This window comes from Letharia lupina, assembly GCF_014066315.1.
Source record: "Letharia lupina isolate WasteWater1 chromosome Unknown contig_20, whole genome shotgun sequence".
Taxonomy (NCBI): Eukaryota; Fungi; Ascomycota; class Lecanoromycetes; order Lecanorales; family Parmeliaceae; genus Letharia; species Letharia lupina.
The window spans coordinates 472,917-487,500 of record NW_023502989.1 but is presented as its reverse complement, the minus strand read 5'-3'; the positions used below and the strand labels follow the sequence as shown (position 1 = coordinate 487,500).

At 50.3% G+C, this 14,584-nt stretch overlaps 4 protein-coding genes across 4 annotated transcripts; 3 read left to right on the top strand and 1 right to left on the bottom strand.

The window, feature by feature from the left end:
- Window positions 1–4,122: 4,122 nt before the first annotated feature.
- HO133_004992 (uncharacterized protein) lies at window positions 4,123–6,108 on the top strand (the record flags this gene model as incomplete). Its single annotated transcript, XM_037295904.1, has 6 exons — window positions 4,123–4,155; window positions 4,208–4,692; window positions 4,749–4,910; window positions 4,962–5,034; window positions 5,087–5,546; window positions 5,603–6,108. The coding sequence occupies 6 exons, from the start codon at window positions 4,123–4,125 to the stop codon at window positions 6,106–6,108; spliced, it is 1,719 nt and encodes a 572-aa protein (XP_037148602.1).
- An 851-nt stretch (window positions 6,109–6,959) lies between these two features.
- On the top strand, window positions 6,960–8,939 carry HO133_004991 (uncharacterized protein; the record flags this gene model as incomplete). Its single annotated transcript, XM_037295903.1, has 3 exons — window positions 6,960–7,420; window positions 7,481–7,708; window positions 7,826–8,939. 3 exons carry the CDS (start codon window positions 6,960–6,962, stop codon window positions 8,937–8,939), a joined length of 1,803 nt encoding a protein of 600 aa, XP_037148601.1.
- A 2,330-nt stretch (window positions 8,940–11,269) lies between these two features.
- Window positions 11,270–12,991, top strand: HO133_004990 (uncharacterized protein; the record flags this gene model as incomplete). Its single annotated transcript, XM_037295902.1, has 1 exon — window positions 11,270–12,991. The coding sequence occupies one exon, from the start codon at window positions 11,270–11,272 to the stop codon at window positions 12,989–12,991; it is 1,722 nt and encodes a 573-aa protein (XP_037148600.1).
- A 538-nt stretch (window positions 12,992–13,529) lies between these two features.
- HO133_004989 (uncharacterized protein) lies at window positions 13,530–14,154 on the bottom strand (the record flags this gene model as incomplete). Its single annotated transcript, XM_037295901.1, has 2 exons — window positions 13,530–13,905; window positions 13,985–14,154. 2 exons carry the CDS (start codon window positions 14,152–14,154, stop codon window positions 13,530–13,532), a joined length of 546 nt encoding a protein of 181 aa, XP_037148599.1.
- Between the last annotated feature and the right edge of the window lie 430 nt (window positions 14,155–14,584).

The window sequence follows — 14,584 nt, the reverse complement described above, 5'->3', positions numbered from 1 at the left end:
AACTGGTGTGCCCGCTAGGATGGCGTCGCCCCCACCCACCCTATTGCGGTTAACCAGCAAACCATTCCAGGTGTTCTATTCTTCTTGGTACTTTCACCTTGGCTTATGAAAATTTTCAGCATCAACAACGGCAATCTTGGGCGGACCTCACAGTTAATAAATACTTCACTCCGGTTGTCACGGCCCTCAAAACATCCTCTCCTTTCAAATTCAATCGCGTTTCGACAGCCATGACGATGCCCGTCACCGACGCGTTACTGGCTAACTTCTTCTGAAGGGCTCAAAAGAAGCCTGGCGCTTTATTGCTCGTAGTCTGCCTCAGTGGAAAAACTCGTCAACATACCCACAAGTGGTAACAACACCCCGAAGAGCTTGTTTTCGAACCCTATTCTTTACCTGGCTTTGAGCCCATCTCTTTCCTCTTCTGTGACATCGTGGACGGGTGTACTATCCGGGTTTCCGTGATGGAGAGACTGACTTGGGTATGGTCTGAGGTAGACGCGCACTTGTGTTACTTGTGTAGTGAATCTTGTTACCCTTGTCCTGGGTGCCGGAGTATTTTTTGCCTTGGAAGATTTTTTGTTTACGTCGTTACTCAAGCCTTGGTCGTTTAGTCCAGATCGATTCACCCTTGCCTACATCAGCTTCAACACGAGGATGTCCTGAAAGGGAGCCAAAGAGCAACTGGGGAGCAGGGAGACTTGATTGTGCAATTCTGCAGTCTGAAAATATAGTGTAATTGTCTAGGTATGAAGATACCAACATTTGGGTGAATGAATTCTTGCTAACCCCTTTTTGTCTGCCTGTTTTTGTAACCAGGTTATCATAAACCTCCTTGATACCGGGCATCATACGGTCCCAACAAACGCCCGTTCCCTCTTCAGCGCAAGAATCAAATCATCCGTCTTCTGAACATCAATCATCCTTTGAGATAAAGCATCTATTGACCTTACAGCAGTCATTCTCGGGTGGTGTAACGTTCGCGGCACTTGCGGCTGAGAAAGGGGTAGTAACGAGGGTTGATGGCGAGAATTTTGGCAGCGGTCAGGGTTTCTTTGGCTGCTGGCTCTGTGCTGGACTTGATTGGCCATTGCTCTGTTGTTGTCCCTGCTCGAAGGCCTGTCTTTGAGCTTCGAGCGCTGCCCCTTGTCTTGTCGCTGCTGTTCCTCAAGTAAAGCGATCGTGACCCCCTCCTCTACCCCACCCCATCCTTACTTTTGTCCATTTAGAAGCAGTTGAGCTGGAAGGCGGGAGGGCGACTGATAAGCAATCTGCTTTTTGTGTGCTATCATGGGCAGCAAGAAGGCGGACTGGTTAAGACTGACGAGCTCCATAGCTTTGATAGTTTTGGCGCCGATGAGGACATTCCAATGATCTGTGGGCAGAATGTGAACAGATTTTTGGTTCACTTTGGTGCCACGGGGACTCCATTTTCACAGGGGGGATTTTCACAGGGGGGACACAGTGCCACCAAGAAGAGAAGGCTTTGACGGCATTGCCAGATGCTCGGTGCGTCATCAATTTGGGAAATCTTTCCGGCTTGACCCAAGTCTTCAACAAGCGCCAATGAAAGCCGATTCCCAAAATCACATTCAGTGTCTATGTGGGCGACGGCATTCATGAAGTCGGAATTTGCATCTTCGATGTTCATAACTTGGCTGGACTATGTCAAATTTGTAAGCAATTTCGACGATCCACGGGGCTGATTTACATCATTCCCTTCCGAGTCTATGTTTGACACTGTGGCCTGGGCGCGTGAGCTCTGCAAAGCTGTCAGTTCGGTCCGTCGAAGGTTTACAATTGCAAGTGTGCCGGGAGGATATCCGGAGGACTATCTTCGTTGAGGTTGATCACCACACGCTGCATTTGTCGTCCAAGAGGTTGATGATCGATCGCAATGGTAAGGACGATTTCTCCTTGCCGTAACCTATGGTGGCATTGAATACGGGCCTCTTCGTAATCAGCCTGGTCTTTCTCTCTAATCAAACATGCTCCAGATATTGCTCGCGTGTCCACAACACTTCCGTAGGATCAGAAAATCCCCATCGCCGGGATAGCGACATATGGTCCAAGCCTGACTCCGCAGATCTGATTGCTTTGCGTGCATGGCACGCCGATGATCCGTTCACCCGGTGGTTAGCAGACACTATGGTGCATGCGTATCATCGAGTCGTTGGTAGGTTTTGAAGAGTATTAGAATTTTTTCCCTATAGATTGTCCTCAGCTAGAGATGAATAGCAGCCCGACTATGCAGACTGGTCAGCCAACACAGTCTCCTGTTCCCAAGCTGGCGTTTCTCGCGTAACAGCACTTGTGGGAACTGCCCTGTCCTCTTCACACCTGTTGCTTCCATCATTGTCCTGTATTTTATTACTCCAGTACGCATGATTATTATCGGAATATTCACCGCTGGCTTCTCGGTCAGCCTGAAATTGGTAACAAATGCAAGGCTGATGGATGTATCCACAGCTACTGCAGCGTAAGAGTAGACCTTCAAATGATACGAGTAAGAGGACTGATGTGTTGGGGAAGTTTCACCGCTGTCCAATACGGTTTGGTGGGAATGAATGGGAATGCGAGTGACAAGCAACAATAGCGTACTACCCGTCGAGCAACTTGCCAAACACTGGATGTCTCATGCTGAATATATATCCTGCAAAGTTGGGATTTCTTTTTGTTGTTTTTGTGATAATTGATTCCGCCATGTCCCGTGTTTTCGAACGAAGAAAAAGGACATATGTCTAAGTCCACGGACTCCGAAAGGAAAACATGGGGACAGCGGCTTTCATGACACGAACCTGAATTGGACAGTAGCAAGTTGGTGGACGAAAACATGTGTTACAGCTTTCTACTTTTCGTAGTATAATTTCCTCTCCTCCCAGCATCAAGCTTGACGGCTATTCGCGAAGTTGCAGTATATACGACTCGGGTCGATCTTAACGTTTCAAAGATCTCTGGGGATTCATTCGAGGATTTCTGATAGATCTAGACGTGCATCGATCGCGCACTATCTGCTATTGCCGGGCGCTCACAGTCACGAACTTGAAATTTTTAGATGCGAAGATGGTGTGAGCACCGCTGTGAGGTATGCTGGAAGCATTTCAGCCACACTACAAATTCTGCTCCAATTTTGCCAAGCTTCCCCAATGCAACGTCGAACACAAAATCTGCTTGAGAGCCACCAATTGTGTGTTTCAAAATCTCGTTTGACTGTGCCTGACCAATGACCTATCGCAAGCCCTCGGTTGATTTTTACTTGTGCTGCTTGATCCTTTATGGGTTCTGACTCAAAACGCGGCAAGTGAATTGTGTGGTCGAGAGCATTCTGGGGGAAACTAGCATGGTCTAACATATAAGCGACAGGCGCTCAAATGGCGAAACATGGCGCACCACCATTAGATCTCCGCTTCCAGCACGAACTCCGAACCAGCGCCAAATCCAAGGAAAATGATCAGACCACAACGTGGGGACTTGCATCACGAATTCTCCGTAGCACGATACTCCTCCAATCAGATGCTTTTCCGATCATGGGCCTACTACGGTCCGTTTTACCAAGCAGGCCTGGGCGTTCGTAGAGTGTGACTTCACATTGTGGTCAAACGATCGATTGGCAAGCTCCTTGGCGTGTGGCCTGGCGTTCTTCAATCTCAACGCCGACTATTCCGTGAATGTCGGTGTCCCAGAAGTTTCTACGCCCTGTGATTGGGGTAGACCGTGCGTCATTCTGAAACGTTTGAACGGCAAGCCGCATCCATCCATCCATTACTGGCAGGCTCTCTCCAAGAACTGGCCGCGCCTTAACCTGGGGGAGAGAGCCTACCCAGGCCTGACCAAAGACTGATCAGCTAAATCTTCATCGGATTCCCAAACGCCAAGGAAAGGTAAGAAGATTTCCGCAGAGCTTTGCCTCCTTTGTGCGCATGTATCCCTTCATGTTGTTGGATCTAGCGTGTGACGACGCAACGCATCGCACTATTAGTAGTAGTAGTGTCCTTTGTGTCTCGGAGAATTTGATCCTTAAAGCAAGCCCTCCGGCGCATCTCTCAATGCTACTCTCACGTGGCTGGCGTACTCGAATCCAAGTCGCCTCTGAGTCCTGGATGATTGGCGCAACTAGTCACGATGACAACTCGCTCGTCAGTCAACAAGGAGAAGGTGATCCATCTACTGCGCATGCACTGCTTAAGAAAACTGACATCCGAGTTAGTCGCCAATCGACAAGGTAGACTACGAAGGTCTGCAACTCGACACAAGAGCCAGAGATAATCGAGATCCGCATTTGGACGACTCAAAACCCCAAGGCTTGCTCGACGATGATTTCAACCACCATGGGTTCTATCTCAACGAGAAGCAGGCACACGCAGGAGTCCCTGTGGGTATCCCTATGGGTATTCCAACTTCTCCAGAAGGGACACTAAGCCCGATGTCTCCGATGGGCCCCAAGGAGATGGATGAGGGCCTGGGCTCCCCTCCACCACCAGAGAAGAGAACGTGCGGTCTGCGACAGAAGCATTTCTGGGAGCTTCTAGGCCTCATCCTGGCCATCGTCCTTGCTGCAGCTGTCATTAGCGGAGTAGTAGGCGGACTGCAATCACGCAGTGGGAGATCTTCTTCGTCTGGGCAGCCGGCATCCAATGTTTCGACAAATGATACGACCCACAGTGCAAATAACACCACGTCGTTGCATTTGCAGTAGGTTCACATTCAGAGCTGGTAGAAAATGGGTGACTGACATAGTCATGCGCTAGGCAAGGAGATATCGTGGCAGGGTCACCACTAAATGTGATATCTTATAACCAAGGCGGTTCCAGTGCTGAAAGCCAACAAGCTTTCCGGATATATTATCAATCAGCCCTTGGAAACATCAAGGAAGCCGTCTCTAATGGCTTGATGTCTTGGCAAAGCGCTCTGTAAGATTGAAGAAGAGCAATGTACGAAATGTCCCACTAACAGAAGGCTAGGCCTATCTTCACCGATGCGATCAACAACACGGGGCTTGCAACGGTGACTTACCTCAACGGTTCGAATCAGCAGGTAAGACCAACTTGAGCTCCTTGCCAATGCATGAGGCGTAACGAAGTCCTAGGGAAGCATTTTTTATGTAGGATTGAATGGACTGTTGCAAGAAAAAAGAAAAGTCTTTTCCAGCACGGCTTACTGGGAGCCTGGTACTTTGAACAATATGAACATCGCCGCCGTGGCGAACCTTTCCTTGCCTTCAGTGACTCAGGACCCAAAGAATGACTGGGACGGCTATCGAATGGCAGCAGTCTATTCGGAGAACTTCAACACGGGACCGGGTCTGCGGCTCTATTACCATGCGGAGAATTTGACCGGAGCAGCCTATGTGCAAGAATTGATCTGGACTCAGAGTAACGATTCATGGGCAGATGGGGCAAAGTTGCACAATCCGTGGCCAAATTCCCACTTGGCGGCGACTATCGATGAAAGCACGCAAATCTTAAGGCTATTCTTTTCTTCCGGCAACAACACCTTGCAAGAGGCCTGGATGTCCCTCTTGGATCCCACTGGGACGTACAAGAATGGTATGCACCACGACTATGAAAATTCATCATGATCAGAATTGACGTCGGCATTCTAGGCATCAGCTTTCCAAATTTGCTCGATTACAACAATGCCGACATCGCCGCCATATCGCAGAACGGATCAACCTACGTCTACCATTACAGCAGCGCTAGCCAAACCGCTCCACCCACCATCCACGAACTAGTCATCACCGGTACCCCGGGATCAATCAACAATCAAGAAGCCTACAACCTCAGCTCGCCTCTCGTCGCCAGCCCAAACCTCGCCACCAATCAAGCTGGCGAAGTCTCGCTCTACCGACCTCTAGCAGCATCAAACAACATCGTCCAGGGCCTTCCCGGGCAGATCTACGTTTTCTGGGCTGACAAGATCACGGGCGATCCGCTCGACTCGATGAGCTTGAGCGGGTTCGGCGAGCTCTTGGAGATCAGTAGACCGGTTGCGAATTCGACGTGGCCAGCATCGACCGGTCAGATACCGATCCCGTTGGGGAGTTCGAATTCGCAGCCGAATCAGAAGAGGACGTATCGTATGATTGGTAGAAGACCGTGGTTTGCATAGGCGGTGATGTCAATGGGCTGTACTGGCGTTGTTGGTGTGAGAGGCTCGGGAGGATCCAAATAGTCTATTTTTCGTGCACTAAGGCACATAGGGACGGCGAAGGCGCTCCAGCTTGTTTTGTCAGGTACAAGATGTGAAGCAGCCTTCTATGATATCCATGCCGCGTCGCTCCAAGTGGGTTCACTGTACAGATGGCTTAGAGTACAGTTATTAGTCGATTCGAACTGTGAGCAACATCGATTAACTTAAGAATTTCCTAATTACCATCCACGTCAAACGGGCTGGAGATTGAAGTGTGAGCAGACTGTGGCTACGGAAGAATGCTATGGCTCTGAAAGAGGCGAAATCGAGTAAAGAGCCACCTGCTGGTCTCGCTGGTGTCGAACGAGTATACATACGGCTTCCGACGGCCAAGTGTCTCTAAGGTATTTACCGCCATGAAACTACCGTAAGGCCCACTGTTGGCATGGGAACCAGACTTGTCCTTATAAGGCTAGCCTTATGACCAGGGATTCCGAACTTTTGTTCATCAGTCCATGAGTTCTGACGGCTCATGATATAAGAGTAGCGACAGATATGGCGTGAGAGCAGAGTATCAGGTTACTCTCGATCGGCGCAAGCAAAGCCTGTTAGCCATAGAATGCTAAAGCAGCCTTTATATCAAGATGTTCTTGGAGACAGGACAGCCGGGAGCGTTTCGTTGGCTGCTCTGTCTCCATGATAGCCAGGCGAATATTGTTCAGTCGTTGTCGTTATGACCGCATCATGCAGGATATCGAAATTCGCAGCCTCGTACCCCGCTCCTTCAGTCCTTGCCATTTACTACTTCTATTAGCACTCTCCATCCAAAAATGTCCGGCTTGGAAGGCCTCGCTGCCGTCAGTTTTGCTGGCAACGTCTTCCAGTTCATCGATTTTGCTATCACGCTTTACGAGCGTATCGACCAACTCTCCTTAGGCACCACAGCGGCAGGGGAAGTCCCCAGGAAGCTCGAAACTCTTGCCAATCGGTTGTCATCTACCGCGGAAACTCTCAAAGCACTTGATCAAGAGGGCCTTACTGCGGTGGAAAATGACAAGAAAACACTCGAGGCATGTACAGCTCGAACGAAGGACTTGGACGAGCGGTTAAAGAGGTTTACGGTAAAGAACAGCAAGCCTGGCACTTCGCATCTACAGAAAGGGGCGAAGAAGGCGGAGAGGGTTTTGAAGGCATTGAAATCCGTTCATGCAGATGATGAAATCGAGGATCTTCAAAGGAGCTTAGATAGGCTTCTGGATTTGGTGAGCTTGCAGCATCAGCTCCGAATGGCGTAAGATCTCTACCTTTTCTAGCGGATCTGCGGAATAGAATATAAGCTTACCCCGAACAGGATCAAGAATGACCGCAACCACGAGGATATCGTGAAGCAGTTGGAAAGCCTCTGTCTCGAAGTTGCCGCAAAGTCTACTGTCATGCGAGAACCTGATGTTCCAATAACGATCCTCCCATTCACTCGTAACCATAATTTTGTGGGGAGGGTCGAGTTCCTTGACGACATTGATCGCAAGTTCAGCTCCGGGCAGCGTAGCGTTGCTCTGTGCGGGCTTGGGGGTGTTGGGTAAGCATAAGGCTTTCTTCTTCCGCCTGATCCTGTTCATCCATTTGGAGGAGATCGAATGACATTTCTTGACGCTACTGAAACGTCTTGACTACGATTTGCTGACCTTGGCGATAGGAAATCTCAAATTGCTCTCGAATACTCATTTCGCTTTCGAGAAAGATCGCCCCAAGCCTCGATCTTCTGGGTCTATACGAGCGCTGGTGTCAATTTTGAGCAAAGTTACAACAAAATCGCCACATGCTGTGATGTACCTGGACGTGAGGATACGGAGAAGAATTTGATGCAGCTTGTCACGGATTGGCTCGAGAATCACTACAAGCTCGAATGGCTTATGATTATAGACAACGTGGACAGCATCGAGACTTTCTTGAAGATAGAGATCCATGGCAAACCGTTGATTGATTATGTCCCACAGAGCGCGAATGGTTCTGTGCTCTACACATCCAGGAACCGAGACATTGGCGTGGACCTTACGCAAGATCATGATCCAATAATGATCACGTCGATGAACCTAGAGGAAGCTCAACATCTGTTGGGCAAAGATCTGATCAGCCGCAGCACCTCTGAAGATCGTCGTGACCTTCTCGAGGAGTTGGATTATTTACCCCTTGCCATCAACCAGGCTGTTGCGTATATGACCAAACGTCGCATATCGATTAAAGAGTATCTAGTCCTGTTCAGAAAAAGTGACTCTAACAAAGTGCGCCTTCTCAAACACGAATTTAGCGACAATGGAAGAGAGACGAGGCGAATGGAGTCCCTGGCAACGACGTTTATTGTGTCCTTCGAATACCTGAGAGCAGAACATCCTAACGCTGCTGATTTGTTGTCCATTATGAGCTATTTCGATCGTCAAAGTATTCCTAGATCGTGTTTGCAAAGCGAAAATACTGATCCATTGGACTTCGAGGACTCGATAGAGTTCCTGATTGCCTTCTCCTTTGTCACAGGCGACGATCAAGTACGAGAGGAGAACGGTGATGATGACGATTTTAACGCCGATTTTGACTGGAAATCATATAGCATGCATCGGCTGGTCCAACTAGCCACTCGCCAGTGGCTCAAAGAGAATAAAACCGACAAAGAAGATGCGTTCGCGTCCCAGGCGATCCAACGCTTCCAAGCGCAGATGCCAACGATGACGCCTTATCCTAAAGATTTTGCCTCAGTCTCAGAATATCCCTTCCCCCCATGCCCTACACCCGGATGTCCATGCGTGGATCAATGATTCCCTGGAGAACTCACCACCAGACACTGCTAGCTGTGCAGCTGCATCATCCAACCGCAGAGACCAGACTGGCGCAAGCAAGCCTTCATTTCGCATCGGCACTCTTGGCGTTGTCGTATCGAAACGAAGCTTCGGCAGTCGCTCACGCAACTGAATCGCTCGAGATTCGATCTGAGATTTTGGGTCGTAAAGATTTCGATACTTCCACATCTGCCGATCTAGTGGCTTATTGTCGAGGTAGAGAAAACGATACTGTGCGGGGGGGGCTGGAGTTTGGAGCCTTGGATAAGGTACGGGAAGGATAGGATAATGAGGACGATGAGAGTAGAGGACTTCTTCGACAGGCACTGGACGGGTTCTATAAACATTTCGAACTTGGTGTCGAGGAAGCAACAGCCTGTTCATAGGTCTTGTAAAGGTTTACCTGTTGAGAAGGGTAGGAGAGGACGGGCAAGCGGAGAGCCTATTTCGTGAACTCCTTGAGAGAATGGAAACCCTGCCGGATCGGGGAGAAATGGTTTCGGGCAAGGTACACCTAATGATATATCAAGTAGGTCAGCGTATATACCCTTTTGGTCCGTTGAAGCAATTTTGGAAGGTCTGTCTCAACCGCCTAGAAGAAAGATATCACCATTTGGCTGGAAGGTTTTGAAGGAATAGGTTGTCAATACGGCGAGGAATGACGAGCGTGGTAGAAAACTGTACCAAGACAAGCACACGGCTGAGAAGGTCTGAAACGTGACCATCAAGAGCCTACCTTGGTGGATTCATTCTCTGGGTGTAGATGGCAAAGTTGGGGAGAAACTCTCAAATGTAATGAGTCTCATAGGACAGCAGTCATTTTCATGGTCAGTCAATGGAGCTGCTACCGCAAGTGCATCAAAAGTCGTACTTTTCGGAATCACTGAACAACTCCCCACCGCATGATTATCACTGTGTTTGGACTGATATCGATATCTCGGAATGCACACTTCCCCCCGAATCATAAGCATGCCATGAGCAGAATCGACAAGCTAGAAATCCGACCCAGAAGCCAAGGCAATCACCACCTATCGCCGATTGTACTCCAGACACCCGCCGTACATCTACGCCACAAATATACGCCATAGTCATAACGGCCCATCTCCCTTCTATCGTCTGCCATGTGGCGCCCAAAATCTCCAAGAATTTAATATTCCCATTCCGGGCGCCAATCCTTTGCCACTCGAGCCCAGTATTGTGTCTCCCCTTTGCTGGCCCCATTGGCATCACGCATCTCGATGGAATCATCAACACCGAAGGGTGCGGCGGTCAACTGGGAAATCTTCTGCCTGTCAGGCTCTGCTTTTTCGAGGTGAGTGTCCTGTTTCTCGGCATCTTACTTCATGCAGAGAGAGATCCTGGAGGCTTCGCAACCGAGGTCCTCTCTGCGCCATTGAAAGTTGCTGTTTGTGTGTTGCAGTGTCTCGCAAAGCTTGTACCAAGGCAAGTATATGTCTGTACAAGGAGCTATTGATATGGAGGGCAGATTGCAAAGTTTGAACACACTTTCCCCGCCCCGTCCGGTTGAGACTACCCGCACAGGGCAACTATACATTTACTACTCAAGGTATCACCATGATCAGATACGAACATCTGCTCCCTCGCTTCGAGAACCTGCTCAAGAAGTTTTATCGCCCGCTGGTAATCCCCAACGTTGAAGTGAACGATGCCCTTCAAGAACTCGCACGCGATCTCCACGTACGCGCCTTACCCTCATTATTCCCTCAAGACATGTGTCCGAGACTGGACAAGTCAAGGATCTCCTGCAAGTATGCTTTAGAACCTGTACCTGCCCATATAAGTGATTGGTATCAGAACAGGAATACCATTCGGGTCTGCTGTTCCAATGTGGACGCCACATTCACAGTTCTTGAAAGCCTCGTCCAACGTCGAGTCAGCGTTGATGACTTTGTTACACTGCATATAGTAGCAGGCTAGATGAGTGCAGAATGTTGCGACCTTGATGTCGGCGACGTAGTTATAGTCGTGTCGAGGCAAATCCTCAAAAGCAGCTCGGCAACCTTCTAGGCGAGACGTCGCCGGAAATATTGGCGCAAACGTCTCGAAGTGCACGATCTCCAGTGCAGACCTTTGTATAGCTGCCCCCAAATTACTGGAGGGCAGAATGCCAAGCCCTACTTGTAGCGTGGAAGTAAAGTAGACTTCTTGCCTCACCTCCCCCAGCGCCTGTTTATACAGCAGGCTGATGGCCTCAGCCCTCAATTATGCCGTCAAAACAAGTCTCTACTTCACATCAGATGACTGGTGCTGAGATCGTAAAATATAAAACCTATCAATAATTAGCCAGCATGGAACCCGCACAGCCCCCCTCTCGGTCTGCCTTCTGGTCGCGTCGTAGAGTCCTCGGTCTCATCTGCTTAGCTATCGCAGTCTGCTTCTTGCTCTACCCTTCGCCCTCGGACACAGAATGGGTTGTTGCAATGCTCCCGAATGCGGAATTATACCAATGCGACCCCAATGAGCCGGTCAAGAGCGTGGCTATAATCGGTGCTGGTTCCGGTGGTGCATCAGCTGCCTACTATCTTGATCGCTTCAAGCATCCTTGCAGCAGGGTCAATATTACTGTCTATGAGCGCTCGGGCTATGTAGGAGGTAGATCGACCACCGTCGATGTGTACGGTGACCCTACGGAGCCTGTTGAACTGGGCGCTAGCATCTTCGTGGAAGTGAATAAGAATCTCGTCTCTGCAACTAGAGAGTTCGGTCTGGCGACTCAGGGATTTAAGCCGAAGATCGAGGATCTGCCGAACTCGTTGGGTGTCTACGATGGAACCGACTGGGTCTTCATGGGAAGCGAGAGTGGCTGGTGGACTACAGCGAAGATATTATGGAAATATGGCTTGGCTCCCATCCGGACACAGCAGCTGATGAAAACAACGGTTGGCGCCTTCCTCAAGATGTATGACGAGCCACATTTTCCATTCAAGGACCTGTCTCAAACGGCATACGACGTCGGTTTGACCGAGGCCACGGCGGCAACTGGAGAACAATTCCTGCATGCGAATGGCATTCAAGGCCCGTTTGGGATGGATATCATCCAGGCGAGCACAAGGGTGAACTATGCCCAGAATATCGACAAGATACATGGGCTGGAGAGTATGGTCTGCATGGCTACGGATGGTGCTATGTCGATTCAGGGAGGCAATTGGCAGATCTTTGATGGCATGCTCAAAGCTTCTGGGGCAGAGGTTCTGCTCAATACCAGCGTGTCGAATGTCTACCGTCAATCTGACGGCAGCTACGCCGTCAACGCGCTCTCGCCTTCCTATCCCTCTGGTATCGACCTCGCTGTCTACGATACCGTTGTCTTCGCAGCTCCACTTCAGTTCGCAAAGCTCAGTCTCACCCCTGCTCCGGTGAATCCACCTCCAGAAATCCCCTACGTGAATCTGCACGTCACGCTTTTCACCTCCCCCCGCAAACTTGATCCACAGGCCTTCAACCTCGAGAGTGGCGTCCCAACAACAATCCTCACCACGACCCCCAAAACCAACGCCAATCCTCCACTTTTCTACAGCATCTCCACCCTCCGCACCCTCACAAACCCAGCCACTCACCAACGCGAATACCTTTACAAAATCTTCAGCCCCGCCCCTATCTCCACCTCCTGGCTTCACAGTATCCTAACCCAAAACACAAACGACCAAAGGGACATCAGCTGGATCTACGAGAAAGTCTGGCAGAGCTATCCGTACTTACCGCCTCGAGTTACGTTTGAGGATGTGCAGCTGGATGAGGAAGGGAAGGTGTGGTATACGAGCGGAATCGAGAGTTTTATCAGTACAATGGAGACGAGTTCGCTGATGGGGATGAATGTGGCGAGGTTGATTGCTGATGGGTGGAAAAGGGAGAGGACTGAGAAGGAAATGTTTGAGGACACGTTGGAAAAGGCGGAAATCGAGGGCAAGGAAAAATCGATGCAAGAGGGAACGGAGAAGGCGGAGGGTGAGAGTAGAGAGACGATGGAACAGGTGCCTACGGCTGGGAAATCTACAGTGGAGGAGCTTTGATGGCAACTTGGTTCACGGCAATTGGGAGGTTCCGGCGTTCACAGTCGGCATGGAGACGGGGACATGGGTCAGAGCCGGCTCACGGTCAACGGGGTATGGCGGCCGGAGGTTGGTCGTTTCCGGAAGGATCTACTGCATTTATGTTGCCATGTCTTGCGAAAGGTAAGCTGCCTCAAAAGAGTGGCGGTTCTGGCGCTGTATAAACATGAGATTTCGAGATCACAAGCCAGCTTTCGGTCAAAAGCGCACTCTGCCGGGTTGTGCTGCCCTTGATGAGTGGCATTCCCTCGGCTTGAAGCCCTGCTTTGAGCACAGGATTGATGAGGCTGGAGCCAGTCTTCTGCCTCCCCTCACCCAACCTTTTGAGCAGTGGCGGATGTGAAAGGCCGGCGAGATATGCAAGTCATCTCTGCCAAACGTAATGTTTCCATCGTATAGACTATACACGTAAATGTGGCTCCCCAAGATCCAGCCGGACTCCGCACGCTATGTATGGACACTTGCTCATATCGCTCATATCGCATCTCCCATGCCCTTTTCAGTCAAAATTATCCTGATTAACCTGCCACGCCATCACCATCATCCACAGCAAAAATACCGTCCCGATGATATAGAAGGAAAACGCCGCTTTCCAATCCTGACATATCCCCTGCGTCTCCAAATACGCCAGTGTCGCTTGGGAGTTTGCCAGGCCTGAGCTCGGCCGGTAAAGGTTGCAGTAGCTGTTTACGGAGCCGGTGGGGCCGAAGAGTTGGATGGAGGTTTCGATGAGTCCGGTTAGGAAGAGGACGAAGAGGATGAAGGAGCCGAGGACGACGATGCCGGGGAGGAGTTGTCTTTGTTGGATTAGGACGAGGATGATGAAGAGGAAGAGGAGGCAGATGGAGCCGGTTGCTATGCTGTAGGGGAATATCCTGAGCGGAGGACATATTCTATTAGCCACTAAGTTGGTTGTGGGGGGGGGGGGCGGGAGAGGTGAGGGTAAAGGCATACCAGGGTACTCCGAGATGGAACATGGATTGCAGGTGCATGAAGTAGGTGAATATACCGACTATGGTTGCAGCAGCCGCTATCATGACGATGAGCCAGAAGTTGAGCTGCGCTTCGGGCCACACGTATTTCCGTTTTCGCTCGAGCACGCGGATGAGGACTTCGTTGGCCATTGTGTATGAGAGGCGAGGGCCGGTGGTTGGCAGCGATTGGTGTAGATAGTGGTGAGAGATGTAATGTTTCCAGGAGGCTCTCCTTGCTGAAGCTGATGTCGTGAAGCTTGTACGAGAGGTTCTTGAGCGCTCTTCTGCGCGCTAGATAGTCGGAGGGCGCTCCGCTCTTGCTGTTGTCGACGGCTCCTCGGGCACTTTTCGCCGAAGCTGCAAAGCTGCGATTACCAGGTCTGGGGAGCTGAGATGCAACTAGTATGATGTTCAGTATCTTTTGCGTTTATTTCTTCACCAGCGAAGCACCGAGGGTGATTGGACGGTGGGGGCGCACGAAGGCGTGGAAGCTTGCGATTTGACCGTTCGATCAGAGCAGACGGGTGGACCTCTTGAGCTTCGAGGTGACAATTGTGCAACGCGGAAGAAGCGCTGCGAG